At 41.2% G+C, this 15,648-nt stretch overlaps 1 protein-coding gene across 3 annotated transcripts in view; it reads left to right on the plus strand.

Annotated features, from left to right (window-relative positions):
* Positions 1–15,648, plus strand: part of LOC122556141 (membrane-spanning 4-domains subfamily A member 4A-like) — a 53,580-nt gene that overhangs the window by 22,168 nt on the left and 15,764 nt on the right. For all 3 annotated transcript variants that reach the window (XM_043702630.2, XM_043702631.2, XM_043702632.2), the window contains one exon: positions 9,053–9,109. In XM_043702630.2, the coding sequence (XP_043558565.1) occupies positions 9,053–9,109 (57 nt within the window). The remainder of the gene's footprint in view (positions 1–9,052; positions 9,110–15,648) is intronic.

Genomic DNA, 15,648 nt, shown 5'->3' on the forward strand with positions numbered 1-15,648 from the left:
CCTCCAAGATGATGAGATATAAATTTAATGCCGCTATATTATATCTATATTAGATGAAGAGACAGTGTATTGCGTACATCTAATATAAAGCCAGATGGAACAGTAAACTGTAAGGTGGACATAAAGAGGTTGCAAAGAAAGTAAGACCACTACGTGAGTGAGCACCAAGACGGCAGATGGAATACAAAGTTATTCAGTTTGGTCAGAAAATGGAAAACAGAATGTATTTTTAGAAAATTGTGTAATTTGATGTTCAAAGAGGCTTGGATTAACTAGCACAAGTAAACTGAAAGTTAGCATGCAGGAACAGCGAGCAGTGAACTAAGAAAATAGCATGTTGGGCATTATTTCAAGGGGTTTGAAAAACAGGAATAAATAAGTCTTTCTCCAATTGAACAAAGACTTAGGTGAGCCTAAGTCTGGAATAATGTATTCCATTTCTGTTTCCATATTTAAGGAAGAATATACTTAAATTAAAAGTGATACAGAGAAGCTGCTCTTAAAGTACACTGGGCCAGCAGGTAAAATGACCCTGAAATGGAGTGGGAAGGTGGCTCAGTAGTTAGCATTGCTGCCTCATAGCTCCAGGGACCTGGATTCAATTCTAACCTCTGGCGGCTATCTGTATGGAATTTGCACATTCTCCCTGAGTCTGCATGGGTTTCCGTTGGGTGCTCTGGTTTCCCCCCACTGTCCAAAGGTGATGGAGTGAATGGCTTGCTTCTACACTATATGGATTCTATGAAACCTCCAAATTGCACTGGAAAATTCTGTGATGGGAGCTATTGCTTCCTTACTAATTGATTTCAATACTTCTCCAACAGTAGGTGTTACACTAATCAGACTATAATTTCCACTTTTTGCCTCCTTCCATTTTTGAACAGGTGGTCAACATTATTAAGCTTCCAATCCTCTAGTACTTCTCCATTATCCACTGAAAATTGAAAAATTACGCCCAATGCATCCATTATCTCTGTAGCTACATCTTTTAGGATCCCAGGATGGAAGACATCAGGGCCAGCAGACTTCAACCCATTAGTTGTCTCATACTATTTCTTTGGAGATGGTGATGGTATTTAATTCCTCCCGCATTTCTTTAGTATCTTCCACTGTAAAGACTGATTTAAAGACAGAAGGTGGGAACATGATCAGAGAACCCAAAGCTTGGTTGAGCACAGTCCCTAAAGGAATATAACAAGTGCAGCGGGGAACTTAAAAAGGACATTAGGAAAGCTAAAAGAGTGCATGAGAAAGCATTGGTGGGTCAGATAAAAGAAAACTCAAAAAGGATTTTTATATATATGTGAGATACTCTATTACGATTCTCTTTACTAACTCACTCATAAGTTTTCTATGTTTACTATACTATTTTTCCATTTATTCATTCATAAAACTGCATTTCTGTAGTACATTTTACTCTTATAAGATCAACTAAACATCCCTTCCTAGGCTGCCAACCCATTCCTGTTTCTTTACACCTTTTAATTCTTATTGGCCCCATGCTGCAAGCAGTATTTAGACCTGTTTCTGCATCAAAGATTACCCCTGAATAAGTGTTAATGCTGTCAGCTACTCAGAACAATGTCAACTCTGCCATCATGTCTCCACTCAAAACTATTGTAAGTGAGTTACTTACACTATGGAGAGATTATAATATTAACTAGCCCTTAGTAACCATCCCTTGAAATTTGTGAAGTCTGTAGGAAATCAATTTCCTCCACTAGCATGTCCTGACAGTCTGCTGCTTTTTACCTCTCTGGAATTTCCTTACATCGAAGTCCCAGGTACCTATCCTTGCTGCAAGATCACCTACCTTATTTTGGATACTTCTGGCATTGAAGTAGACAGACTTCAAACCAGTTTTCCGTCTGCCAGCACATTCCTGTGACCATGAAATCCTGTCCATGCCCTTCCTACTCTCATACTCCTGTGCACTGGAACAACACCTCAGGTTCCCATCTCCCTACTGAGCAAGTTTAAACCCACCCGAACAGCACCAGCAAATTTCCCACCCAGGATATTGGTACCCCTCTGGTTCAGGTGAAGACTGTCCTGTTTGTAGAGGTCCCACCTTCCCCAGAATGAGCCCCAATTATCCATGTACCTGAAACCCTCCCTCCTGCACCATCCCTGCAGCCACATGTTCAGCTGATATCTCTCCCTATTCCTTGCCTCACTATCACGTGGCACGGGTAACAAGCTAGAGGTAACAACTCTGTTTGTTCTAGCTCTCAGCTTCTACCCGAGCTCCCTGAAATCCTGCCTTCCACCCCATGCTTCTTTTTGTACCTGTGTCGTTGATACCTACATGGACCACGACTTGGGGCTGGTCACCCTCTCCCTTCAGGACCCTAAAGACATGATCGAGACATCATGGATCCTGGCACCAGGGAGGCAACACACCGTGAGTCTCATTTGTTCCCAACAAACCTTCTATCTGACCCTCTAACTATTGAATCCCCAATGACTAACACTGTCCTCCTTTCCTCTGTGCAGTAGGGGCAGACACTTTGCCAGAGACCTGCACCCCACTACATGTCCCTGGTAAATCAGCCCCACCAACAGTATCCAAAAAAAATACTTGTTTTTCAGGGGAACCAGCACAAGGGATCGCTGCACTGACTGTATTTTCCCCTTTGAACAGTTACCCAGCTTTCTTCATGCCTCGGAGTAACTGCTTCCCTGTAACTCTTATCCATCACAGCCTCTGCCTCCCGAATGACCTAACGATTGTGCAGCTCCCACTCCAGTTCCCTAACATGGTCTTGGAAAAGCAAGAGTTGGGTGCACTTCCTGCAGATGTACTTGGATGGGACACTAATGACCTCCTTCACCTCAAACATCATGCAGGAGGAACATTCCTCTCCCTGCACTGCCATCCCTGCTAGTCCCCTTATCAGAATGTAAAAAAGAAGAGGAACTAACCTGATGTGTCCCTGGTGTTTAAGGTTAGAGGAGGTGGATGAGTGGGAGGCCCAATAGAGGTAGGGTCTCAGGTTTAGAAAACACTCACTTATATAGCTGGAGGGAAGTAAAAAAGTCTCTCCTTTCCCTGAAACCTCTGCTCTCCGATGTCAGATGTAAAGACTCAAATCAGTGACTCACCACTCCCGAAAGGCCCCTGGTCCAAGCTCCCACCCTTGGTGCTGCTGCTGTTGCTGAAAAACAGATATCCTCTGTTCCTAGGCCCTCCCAAAAGGAGAAGCAACCTCACCATATCTATCTTTTCAAGACCCATAACAACCTTTTATGTTTCAATAGGGTCACCTCTCATTCATTTAAACTCCAACGAGTAGAAGCCCAAAACACTCAAACTCTTCTCATAAGACAGTCCTGCAGACCCAGGATCAGCAAAATGAACCCTCTCTGGACTGTCTGATGCCATTAATTTTTTTTCTTTTGGGAAGGTGCCCAGAAATGTTGGTGAGTTGATATGGATTACATAGAAGTTAGCAAGGCTTTCAATAAGGCCCCTTATGGTAGACTGGCCAAGAACGTAAGAGCCATGAGATCGGAGGCAAAATAGTAAATTTGATCTAAAATTGGCTGGTTCAGGCAGGAAATAGAGGGAGATGGCCAAGGAATGTTTCTGTGACTAGAAATCTGTCTCCCATGGGTATCTGTTGGACTCAGAGCTGGGCCCTGTGCTATTTGTGGTGTACATCAATGATTTGAATTTAAGTTTTGGAGAGGTATGTTCAAATAGTATGTGTGTAACATAAACATTTGAAGATTGGTAAAAATTGAGGAAGATATCAACAGATTGGGCAGCTGGGCACACCAGTTGAATAGAATCTAATCTGGAACACTGTTGGGGTAATGCATTTGGAGGGGACCTAAAAAGGCAAGGGATTGCACTGTGAATGATAGGACCCTGGTAATACTAAATATCAGAGGGATATCGATGTGCATATCTACATCTTATTCAAGGTAGCAGGGCAGCTATGTAAGATAGTGAAGAGGCAAATGGGACACTAGCCTTTATTAGCTGATGCATAGAATACAATAACAAGGCTGGAACTGTATAAAATGTTGGTTGCGTCGTAACTGGAGTACTATTGCAGTTCTGGTTATCACATTACAGGAAGGATTTATTTGCACCAGAGAGAGTGCAGAGATTTACCATGGTGCTACGTGTGTGCTGGGGTCTGAGCTATGAGGAGAAATTGGATCTGCTGGAGTTGTTTTTCTTGGAGGAAATAAGAAGAGACCTGATACATGTGTGTAAGATTATGAAGGGCATAAATAAGGCAATATGAAGACACCCTTCTTGTGAGTAGTGGGGCAGATAACCAGGGGACGCAGATTTAATATAAGACATAGAAGGTGAGGAGGAGAGTTGAGAAATTCCTTTTACTCAAGAGAGTGGTGTGAGTCTGGAACTAACTGCTTGAAAGGGTCATTAAATCAGAAAACCTTGAAATATTTCAGTATTATTTAGATATTCACTCATTTTGCCATAGTCTCCAGGGCAAAGGCTGGGAAGTGGGACCAATGTAGTCAGATCTTCATGGTGTAGTGCAGACACCTTGGGTGAGTGGCCTCATTCTGTGCTGTAAACATCTATGAATCAAACGTGGCTACACCACGTAATAAAAGTTAATAAGAACTAAAGAAGAAAAAAAAGTAAAAATCAAAAAGTATTCCTCCAAAAAATCTTGGGAAGAGCTTGTTGAGGAAAGGATAGGAAGACAAATGTGGTGTCCTGCAGTGAAAGTTCACTATTATTCTCCAGGAAAGGAATGTTGTCTATGATGGGAAGTCGACTAAATTGGATGTATGTTCTCCAGAGTTTCGAAGAATGCTATGTGATCTGATTGGAACAAAAAGGCTTCCGAAGGGGTATAATAGGGGAAATGCCGAGAAAGTGTTTGTCGGTCAAGGAATTAAAAACGGAAGGGCTGATCATTTAGGTCTGAGGGTAAGGGCTGTGAATCTTGGGAATTTTCTACCCCAGAAGGTAACAGATGCTCCATCATTGAGTACAATTAATGTTGGAATAGATATGGTTTGGGGTCTCGGAATCAAGGGATTTGTGGAGCCGCTAAGTAAACCCTGCTTGAAAGCACTTTCAATAGCACTTTCTATGACCTTGTTTATGATTATGAGTAGAATTTTGGGACAGCAGTTGGCAGGATTAGATTTGTTGTGCTTTCTGTGAACAGGACATATTTAGACAATTTTCTGTTCAGGGAGTTGCATGTGTCATAATTGTATCATAAGATCAGTAGCAATAGGAACAGAATTAGGCCATTCAGCCAATCAATGCTTTACCATTCAATTGTGACTGATGTGTTTCTCAACCTGATACTCCTGCCTTCTCCCATAACCCTTGATCCCCTTACCAATCAAGGACCTATCTAAATCTGTCTTAAGTACATTCAATGACTTGGCCTCCACAGCCCTGTGCAACAATGAGATCCACAGATTAACCACCCTCTCGTAGAAGAAATTCCCCTAATTTTTGGTTCTGAATGGTAATCTCTTCACTCTGAAGCAGTACCCTTGGGCCCTATTCTCTCCTACTAGTGGAAGCATCTTTTCCATGTTCACTCTATCTGGGCATCTCGGTATTCTGCAAATTTCAATCAGATCTCGCCTTGTTAAACTTTGAGACGGCTCAGGAAATCCCGAATGGAACTCGATCTGTAGCCTCTCTTGGTTCATCACGGAGATCGTACTCTGTGGTAGTCTGGAAAATAAACCTCTTACAGACAGTTTAGTTTAACCTATTACCTGTATTTACCAATGGCGTCAATGTTACAATATGACATAGATACCTACAAGCCAGGCTTGAGCTAAGGTTTTAAAATCATTAGCAGAGTAGTGGCGCCAGCTCTTACCCCTAAGAGCTCTCTCAGGCTACTCCCCTTATTGGTGCAAACAAGCTGTCTTTATGCAGAAATTGGTACTGAGATTACAAAAACACCACATGTTCTTAATCAGATAAGCAGCAATAAAATGGCAAAAGTTTGTAGAGGAAGAGAAACTAATTGACCGGTCTGAGCACACTTTGACTAATTAACCTACATGCACATCAAGATGGGAAACCCTGATCAAGCCAGGCCAAATGGCCAATTGCCTTTAGCTAGATAAGCTTCCCTTTTAACAGTACATCATAACAAGAGAATAGCCTGAACTATATGGGAAAGGTCATGAGGTAACCTCATTCAGCTAACATGCCCAGTACCATTGTTCTACAACATGGCCTTTTTAAAGATCATCTTAGATTCTCAAAATGCAAATTAAATTCATAACATCCTGGATCCTGAGCTCCAGGGGACAACACACAGACATTCAATCCATGACAAGCAAGTGTACACTCAAATCAGACCACAAAGAGTTAGCCTTTCCACTTGCATCTGTCCTGTCTCTCCCTCTCTCACGTATGAACATCTTACTTCTTTCATACTATCTCAGTTTCAGCCTTTGAAAGGTAATGAGACATTCACATTCCAGAACAGTCAAGATTAGGGAGCTGAGCTTCATAAATTCAAACCTGTTCATTGTGGTATACATGAAAATGTATCAGGATTGTTCTACTACATGCATATTCCACTCTGTTTATTAAATTACAAGTTATTTTCTTACTGAGTATGAATTTTGTTAAGTGTTTCAGTTATCCAACGTCCAACTGTAAAATATTTCCAGCTTCCAGCCCTCAGGGTCGAAAGGAAGTACTGCTACACATTCCACAAGTGAACAAATGTTATCACCCTATTTACACCAATCCATTGAGACTAAGAACAGATATCCTTAATTCTTCTGAACAAATGAGCCCTCCCGCCATGGTTAAGCACTTTCTTGCATATCTTATAGCAGATGTGTCACATGTAAGTTTACAAGCTTTCTCACCCTCATCCTTCTAAACTCTGTCAAGTACAGACTGAGACTCCTCAATCGCTCCTCAAATGTCAAGCTCTTCAGTCCCAAGATTATTCTTGTAAATTTCCTCTGGGACCCCTCCAATGCCAGCACACCCTTCCTTAGATATGGGCCCAAAAATGCTCACAATATCCCACATGCTTCCAGTTCAGAGCCTTATACTCAGCAGTACATTTTTGCTCTTATATTCTAGCACTCTTGAAATGAATGCTATCATTGCACTTACATTCTTAACTGCCAACTGAACTTCCACTTTCAAAGTGGTGTTGATTCCATTCTAATTATCTGTTCTACACTTTATACGCATCGTTATTTCATTTTCTGTTATGTCATTCTCCTTGATTTCAATATGGTGTGTCATTTTGCACTTTAGTAAATTTGCGGATGACACTAAGGTCGGTGGAGTTGTGGACAGTGCAGAAGGATGTTGCAGGTGACAGAGGGACATAGATAAGCTGCAGAGCTGGGCTGAGAGGTGGCAAATGGAGTTTAGAACATAGAACATAGATAGAACATAGAACAATACAGCACAGAACAGGCCCTTCGGCCCACGATGTTGTGCCAAACATTTGTCCTAGCTTAAACACCCATCCATGTACCTATCCAATTGCCGCTTAAAAGTCACCAAGGATTCTGACTCTACCACTCTCACAGGCAGCGCATTCCATGCCCCCACCACTCTCTGGGTAAAGAACCCACCCCTGACATCTCCCCTATACCTTCCACCCTTCACCTTAAATTTATGTCCCCTTGTAACACTCTGTTGTACCCGGGGGAAAAGTTTCTGACTGTCTACTCTATCTATTCCTCTGATCATCTTATAAACCTCTATCAAGTCACCCCTCATCCTTCGCCGTTCCAATGAGAAAAGGCCTAGCACTCTCAACCTATCCTCCTATGACCTATTCTCCATTCCAGACAACATCCTGGTAAATCTTCTCTGCACCCTCTCCAAAGCTTCCACATCTTTCCTAAAGTGAGGCGACCAGAACTGCACACAGTACTCCAAATGTGGCCTAACCAAAGTCCTGTACAGTTGCAACATCACTTCACGACTCTTGAATTTAATGCTGAAAAGTGTGAGGCGATTCACTTTGTTAGGAGTACTAGGAATACAGAGAATTGGGCTAATAGTAAAATTCTTGGTAGTGTTGATGAGCAGAGAGATCTTGGTATCCATATGCATAGATCCCTGAAAGTTGCCACCTAGGTTGATAGGATTGTTAAGAAGGCATACGGTGTGTTAGCTTTTATTGGTAGAGGGATTGAGTTTCCGAGCCATGAGGTTATGTTGCAGCTGTACAAAACTCTGGTGTGGCCGCACTTGGAGTATTGCTTACAGTTCTGGTCACCGCATTATAGGAAAGATGTGGAAGCATTGGAAAGGGTGCTGAGGAGATTTACCAGTATTGCCTAGTATGCAGGGAAGGTCTTATGAGAAAAGGCTGAGGGACTTGAGGCTGTTTTCATTAGAGAGGAGAAGTTTGAGAAGTGACTTAATAGGACATACCAGATGATCAGAGGGTTAGGCAGAGTGTACAGTGAGAGCCTTTTTCCTCGGATGGTGATGGCTAGCATGAGGGGATGTAGCTTTAAATTGAGAGGTGATAGATAGAGGCCAGATGTCAGAGATGGTTTCTTTACTCAGAGAGTAGTAAGGGCATGGAACTCTCTGCCTGCAACAGTAGTAGACTCGCCAACTTTAAGGGCATTTAACTGGTCATTAGGTAAACATATGGATGATAATGGAATAGTGTAGGTTACCTGGGCTTCAGATTGGTTCCACAGACCAGTGCAACATTGAGGGCTGAAGGGCTTGTACTGCACTATAATGTTCTATGTTCTAACCATGTTCCTTGAAGTTGATCCTTCCAAGACTTTTACAATTTGCATGTGAAGACAGAAAAACAATGAACAAGTGGCAGTCTCAGCTATGATGCTAACTATGCTATTAATACACTTAAGTTCCTCATTTATTCTTTGATCAGTTTGAAATAGAAGAATGACTGCCTTAGTAAGGAATCAGTGAGATAGAGAGTGTATGAAGCCATTGTTTAACATGTCTGTACATCAAGGTGGCAAAGACTTTCAAAGAGCAAAATCCCACACTTGAATTGTTCTTCAATTTTTCTATATTTGCTTTCTGATGTAAAATTTGTTTTTGAAGTTTGTTACTGCAGGGTCACTTGCTGTAGCTGTTGAGAGAATACCAACTGTACCTATGGTAAGTACTTGTTCAATTATGATTAGTTACATTAATATCATTCAAGATCACAAACGAGCAAGATTTTGTCATAGGTTTTTGCCATACTAAATCACTGCTTTGGTTTAGTTAGCACAAAATGGGCACTGATCATTACTTTGCGGGACCAGATTTAAATGTTGCTATAAAAAGACCTAAAAACAAGAAAACTAATCTAAATGATGACAAAGTTCAGAAAGATTGTTTATGTTGTTGAACATGAAGGTCTTTTCTTGAGGTGAATGGTGCTAAGATGAATCACTCACAATATAGTGCATTCTATCACCAAAGATCACTAATACATCCTGTCTGCAAGTAAATATGAGCAATGTGTTAAAGTTTATGACAGCATCGCAAGAAGGACTCCTTAATCAGACGTTAATCTCTAAAATTGACCAAAATATCAGACAAATGTGGATAAAATGAGTTGTTATGTAAATTAATCCTCACTGAATAAAGGCATTAAACCTACGTGCTGTCATGGGTGGACATAAAATTTTAAATTACTGGGTAAGTTCTATGACAATACATTCAAGCCAAAGAGATTCACGAGAAGCCAAAAACTCATTCTCGTAGACTGGCTCCAGACTATGAATACTCTTAATCAAGCAATTCATTGCATAATGATACTTTTTTCCCCTAAAATATTTACTCATTCAATTCTTTTATCTACAATGATCAGTCATCCTGACACTACTAATATATAACTAACTTTGGCTTGTCGTTTTGTTAAATCAGCAACTCCATTGTTTATTTTTGCTTTTCCTCTGTACTGCTATCTTATTCTAATCTAACTGTACTATACTTTATGCACATTGTTATTTTGCTCTCTTGGATATCACTCTCCTTGATTATAATATGTGCTATTTTGCATGTAACCATTTTCCTTGAAGGAAACTATTGCAAGATAGAGTCAGTTGTTCTATAATGCAATGGTTATGTTCTTGTGCAACCCCATGTTATAGAAAAATCACACTTTAGAAACAACACTTAAAGTGTTGGTACTGTAATCACGTTACAGCCAATGCACATTTTAAAAGTTTGTGCATTAGAGACAGTGTTCCCAATACATCAATCGCATTGCCAAAATGTAGGTTAAGGCAGAACAACCTGTATACAGGGCAACTTCGATTATCAGAATCACACAGGCGGGGAGTATTTTGTTTGGATAATGGAATGTTCAGATAATGGAATGTTTACCCAAGCATCGGGACCTTGAGATCTGTTCGGTTAATCCGAAATTCGGATAATCGATGTTTGGATAATCAAGGTTGTTCTGTATTCTGTTAAATCATTTAGTGTGTTAATGTAACACTATCTTATAATAATATAGTACAGGAATAATTCTGCTTTAAAGCTATCAATGTACTAAGTTAAGATCTGAATTAACAATCATGGGAGTAAAGGCCTGCAGGCCCTAAGATTGAATATCCAATCAGGAACTATCATTGTGATGATTCTCACTGCAACTGGACACAGTGCAGATAGAGTTACAGATTGTCACAACTGAATGGAAATGAGAAGTGTGTTTTTCTTTGTGGCAATTAATCCACAAAGCCTGTTTTACACTCATTGATAAAACGCAAAGTTATTCTGGTATGGTTTATCTCGACATTGTTAAAGGATCAGATTAAATTTGCATTCTGGATTACAGTGTACCTATCCATTCTGGAACATATGCATATTTGTGACCAGTGGAAGTATTGAGAATTGCCTCTCCGTAGTTGCAGCTGGAGAAAGAGAGGGTGTAGTGCTATTGTTTCTGGACTAGTAATCCAGATAGTTTTCTGGTGACCTGCGTTCATAGTCCACCATAGCTGATGGAATTCAATGAAAATCTGGAATTAAAAGTCTAATGATGGCCATATTGATTGTTGTAAAAGCTCATCTGGTTGATAGAACATAGAACTAGACAGCAGAGGAATGGGTCCTTTGGCCCATGATGTTGTGCCAAACATGATGCCAAATTAAACTAATCCCTTCTACCTGTCCTTGGTCCGTATCCCTCCAGTGGTTCACTAATGTCCTCTGAGGAAGGAAACCTGGTCTGGCCAAAATTCAGACCCAAGTAATGTAGTTGATTTTTAACTACCCTCTGAAATGGCCTAGCACATCATTCAGTTCTATTAATCATTAAAACGTCTCAAATAAGGAAGGAAATTCCATTGAATACCTGCTAAGGCAACAGAAAAAACAATGACAATCACAGTCCTGTCAATGCTACAAAGTCCTTCTTGCTAACAGCTGGGGGCTAGTGCCAAAGTTGGAAGAGCTGTCTCACAGACTAGTCAAGCAGCAACCTGACATAATCATATTCATGGAATCATACATTACACATAACATCCTAGATAATGCCACCTGTATGTTCTGGCAACACAGACCCAACTGAGATCTGCTAGTCAGTAGAGAGTTGCACTGTGAGTTCACATTCTTAATTGTGGATCCCAATAAGTGTCATGACATCTAGTCAAGCTGTGTTATTTACTGTCTACTATTCCAAACATTGTTCTGAGGATCTGTGTTCCTCCCCTCTTGCTTTTCTCCTGGGACATCTAACCATAGTTGATGTATCAGTGGTTCTCTGTGTTGAACACACTAAGTGTAAGCACTGCGAGTGACAATGGGGTGGTATCTGCGATGGGGGATTACTTGAATGCCCAGTGGTTTAGCAGCACCACTACTGACTGAACTGAGCCCTTAAGGACTTAGTTGCTAGATTGGGCTGGTGGCTGTTGTGAAGGAACTGAGGCGTGAACATATTTGATGACCTCATCACCAATGTATCTGCTGCAGATGTGTCTGATCCTGACAGTGTTGGCAAGAGTGACCACAACACAGGTTTTGTGGAGACAAAGTGCTGCTATCGAATTGAAAATACCTTTCATTGTGTTATGTGACACAGATCAACTGCCAACAAATCTAGCAACTTGAGGCTGAATACCAATGAGGCACTGTGAGCCATCAACAACAACTGAATTGTACTCCCAACACAATCTGCAATCTCATGGCCTGTCATATTGACCATTCTATCATTGTTACCAAGCCAAGGGATCAAATCTGGTTCAATGAAGAGTGCGAATCAGATCCTAAGCTCTAAACTCTGCAGCCTGCGATATCCATTATTGACTGGTAGTGAACAATTAAGCAGCTCATTGAAGGCAGATGCTGCACAAACATCACCATTCTCTGCAAAAGATGAAGCTGAAGCATTTGTAATCTTCATCCAGAAGTGCTGAGTCGAAGCTCCATATTGACAATCTCCAGAGGTCCCCAGCATGACAGGTCCTGGGATTCAGCTCATTTGATTCACACCACATGATATCAAGAAATGAGTGGAGGCACTGCATACGTAAAGGCTTTGAGTCCTGACAACAGTCTGCCAATAGTCTTGAAGACTTGCACTCTCGAATGCCCCTCACCTCAAGCCAAACATTTTCAGTACAGTTACAGCAGACATCTACCCAGCAATGAAGATATATTCAGGTCTGCACTGTACACAGAAAGTAGGACAAATTCCTGGCCATCTCATCAGTATACTCTCGATTGTAAGTAAAGTAATGGAAGGTGCTATCAACTGTGCTGTCAGGCTGAACTGCTGAGCATACAAAAATACAAAATAACACAGGTGCGGAAAATTTGAAGTGAAGATAAAAAATGCTGGTGAATGCCAAAAGTTGTGGCAGCATCTGAAATCAATGTTTCAAGTCTACATCTTTTCTAAACACTAACTCTGTTTCTCTCTACAGATACTGCTAAACTTGCTAACTCTTTGCAGCATTTTCAATTTTGCTTAGCAACATCCTGTCCACTGATATTCTGTTTATGTTCTGTCAGGACCTCACAACTCCTGGCCTTCTTATAGCCTGAGGTTATAGGAACAAATCTTTATCTTAGTTATTTTTCTTTTCTTGATATTCCTCTAACTCTCAATGTCCTTTAGCCTGCCATCTTGAGTATTTAGCGAATGAGGATTGTCAATTCATTTCATAATCCGCAAAACTTGACGAGGTCAACAAAGACTTAAAAGAAAAGTTGTTTCATATAATCTGGATAAGAATTATGTTTCAGACACTTAATCATATTTTACTTTTCCACTTTTTATAATATTTTTACGTTATGTAATATTTTTTCTGCTGCTTATTTAAAACCAGCAATAGCATTTTCCCCTTTCTAACTACAACGATATGTTATCATAAACATTGCTGATGGCACAATTCAAACTTTTCTGACACCAAAAATTCCTAATGGTTGTTGCATTTTCAATGCTGATGACTCCTAGACAGTATTCCCAGAAAGGTGCTTCATGTGGGAAAGTGACCTCACATATTGTGACCTCTGATATTATTGTAGGACACTTGATTGAAACATATAAGATCCTGAGGGCTCTGGAAAAGATGTTTCCTCTTATGGAAGAATCTAGGAGTATGGCTTATTGGTTAAAAGTAAGAGGTCATCCATCCCTGACAAAAATATGGAGAATTTCTTTCTCACAGCAGTGGGCAGCACGGTGGCCCAGTGGTTAGCACTGCTGCCTCACGGTGCCAGAGATCTGGGTTCAATTTCCACCGTGGACAACTGTGTGGAGTTTGCACATTCTGCCCGTGTCTGCGCAAGTTTCCTCCGGGTGCTCCGGTTTCCTCCCACAGTCCAAAGATGTGCAGGTTAGGTGAATTGGCCATGCTAAATTGCCCGTAGTGTTAGGTGAAGGGGTAAATGTAGGGGAATGGATCTGGGTGGGTTGCTCTTTGGAGGGTCGGTGTGGACTTGTTAGGCCGAAGGGCCTGTTTCCACACTGTAAGTAATCTAATCTAATCACATAGAGAACTGTGAGTCTTTTGAATTCCCTTTGTTCAAAGATAATGGAAGTAGAATGTTTTTCTAATATTTTAAAGGCAGAAATTGATAGATTCTTAATAAGCAGTGAGATAAAAGTTAAGTGATGTGCAGTAGTCAGAATTGTCATGAATGACAGCAGACTCAAGCTCTGATGGCTTACTCCTGCTTTTAATTCATATTGTAGAAATATAATTTCACATGACTAATATTAATTAAAATACAATTATGCATCATATTAGGGAAGATAATACTGACTGGATGAATAATTTTAAATGATCTCTGTTGTCTTTTCTCAAGCTAATGATTCTAAATCTAAATGTGCACAAATATTTGCACATTAAATTGCCACTGGTAGCACTTTTTATGATGCACTTGTGTACTTTATGATGTACATTAAAAGTGCAATTATGGGTTTGTTATGAAATAGAGGTTAATTTTCAAAGTAAATAAAAAAAAACTTCCCATTGGGTGATTGATTTCTAACCTGGATGTATATATTAAATTTACCTGAGAAGAGAATCAGAGCCAGCATGAGGAATTTCTTTTTTATTATGAAATGAGTATATACAATGCACAGTGGCTCAGTGATTAGCACTGTTGTCTCATAGTGCCAGGGATCTGATTTCGATTCTACCCTTGGGTGACGGCCGAGTTTCCCCGTCCTCCCTGTGTCCATGTGGGATTCCACCGGGTGCTCCAGTTTACTCCCACATTCCAAAAATTTGCAGATTCGGTCATGTGAAATTATCCTGTTGTATCCAGAGATATGCAAGTTATGTGGATTACCCATGGTGCATGTGGAGTTATAAGGAAATGGTGGGTCTTGAAGGGTCTGTGCAGATTTGATGTTGTTGAATGGCATCTATTTGCACTTCAGAGGTTCTAATTCTAGGATTAGGATTTGGAAGACATTGCCATATAAAATTAACTTTTATTGTCACATGTACTCTCTCGCATGAGTACAGTAAAAAGTTTACAAGCTGTCACTTATGGCACCATCATAGGCACCATACAAATGTACCTTGGCACAGAATCTTGGTATAAAGTAGAAAAATAAAGAAAGCTAGTTAAGAAGTTGAACATTACAAGCCTTCCTTCTTACTAAAACATAGGAAAACAAATAAAAAATAGTTCAATGTCATAGTCCGTAACCACCTGGGTATGCTGGGCTTGCACACCTCACAAGGGCTCAACCTTGCCCTTGGCCTGTTCTTGCTCTCAGTGCCTCGACCTGCCTGTTCCTGCTCTCACCGTCTCAGGGCAGCCTGTTCCCGGTCTCACTCGCTCAGACTGCATGTTCCCGCTCTCAGTGCCTCGGAGCTGCCTGTTCCCACTCTCACCACCTCGGGGCTGCCGGTTCCTACTCTCACTGCATCAGAGCTGCCTGTTCCTGCTCTCAGCGCCTCGGGGCTGCCTGTTCCCACTCTCACCGTCACGGGGCTGCCTTTCCTGCTCTCACTGTCTCGAGACTGCCTGTTCCTGCTCTCAGCGCCTCGGGGCTGCCTGTTCCCACTCTCACTGTCTTGGGCTGCCTGTTGCTGCTCTCACCACCTCAGACTGCATGTTCCCGCTCTCAGTGCCTCGATCTGGTTCCTGCTCTCACCGCCTCAGGGCTGCCTGTTCCTGCTCTCAGTACCTTGGGGCTGCCTGTTCCTGTTCTCACTGCCTCAGGGCTGCCTGTTCCT

This window comes from Chiloscyllium plagiosum, unplaced genomic scaffold (assembly GCF_037043375.1).
Source record: "Chiloscyllium plagiosum isolate Xiang-an unplaced genomic scaffold, Cpla_swu_hap1 HiC_scaffold_13, whole genome shotgun sequence".
Lineage (NCBI taxonomy): Eukaryota > Metazoa > Chordata > Chondrichthyes > Orectolobiformes > Hemiscylliidae > Chiloscyllium > Chiloscyllium plagiosum.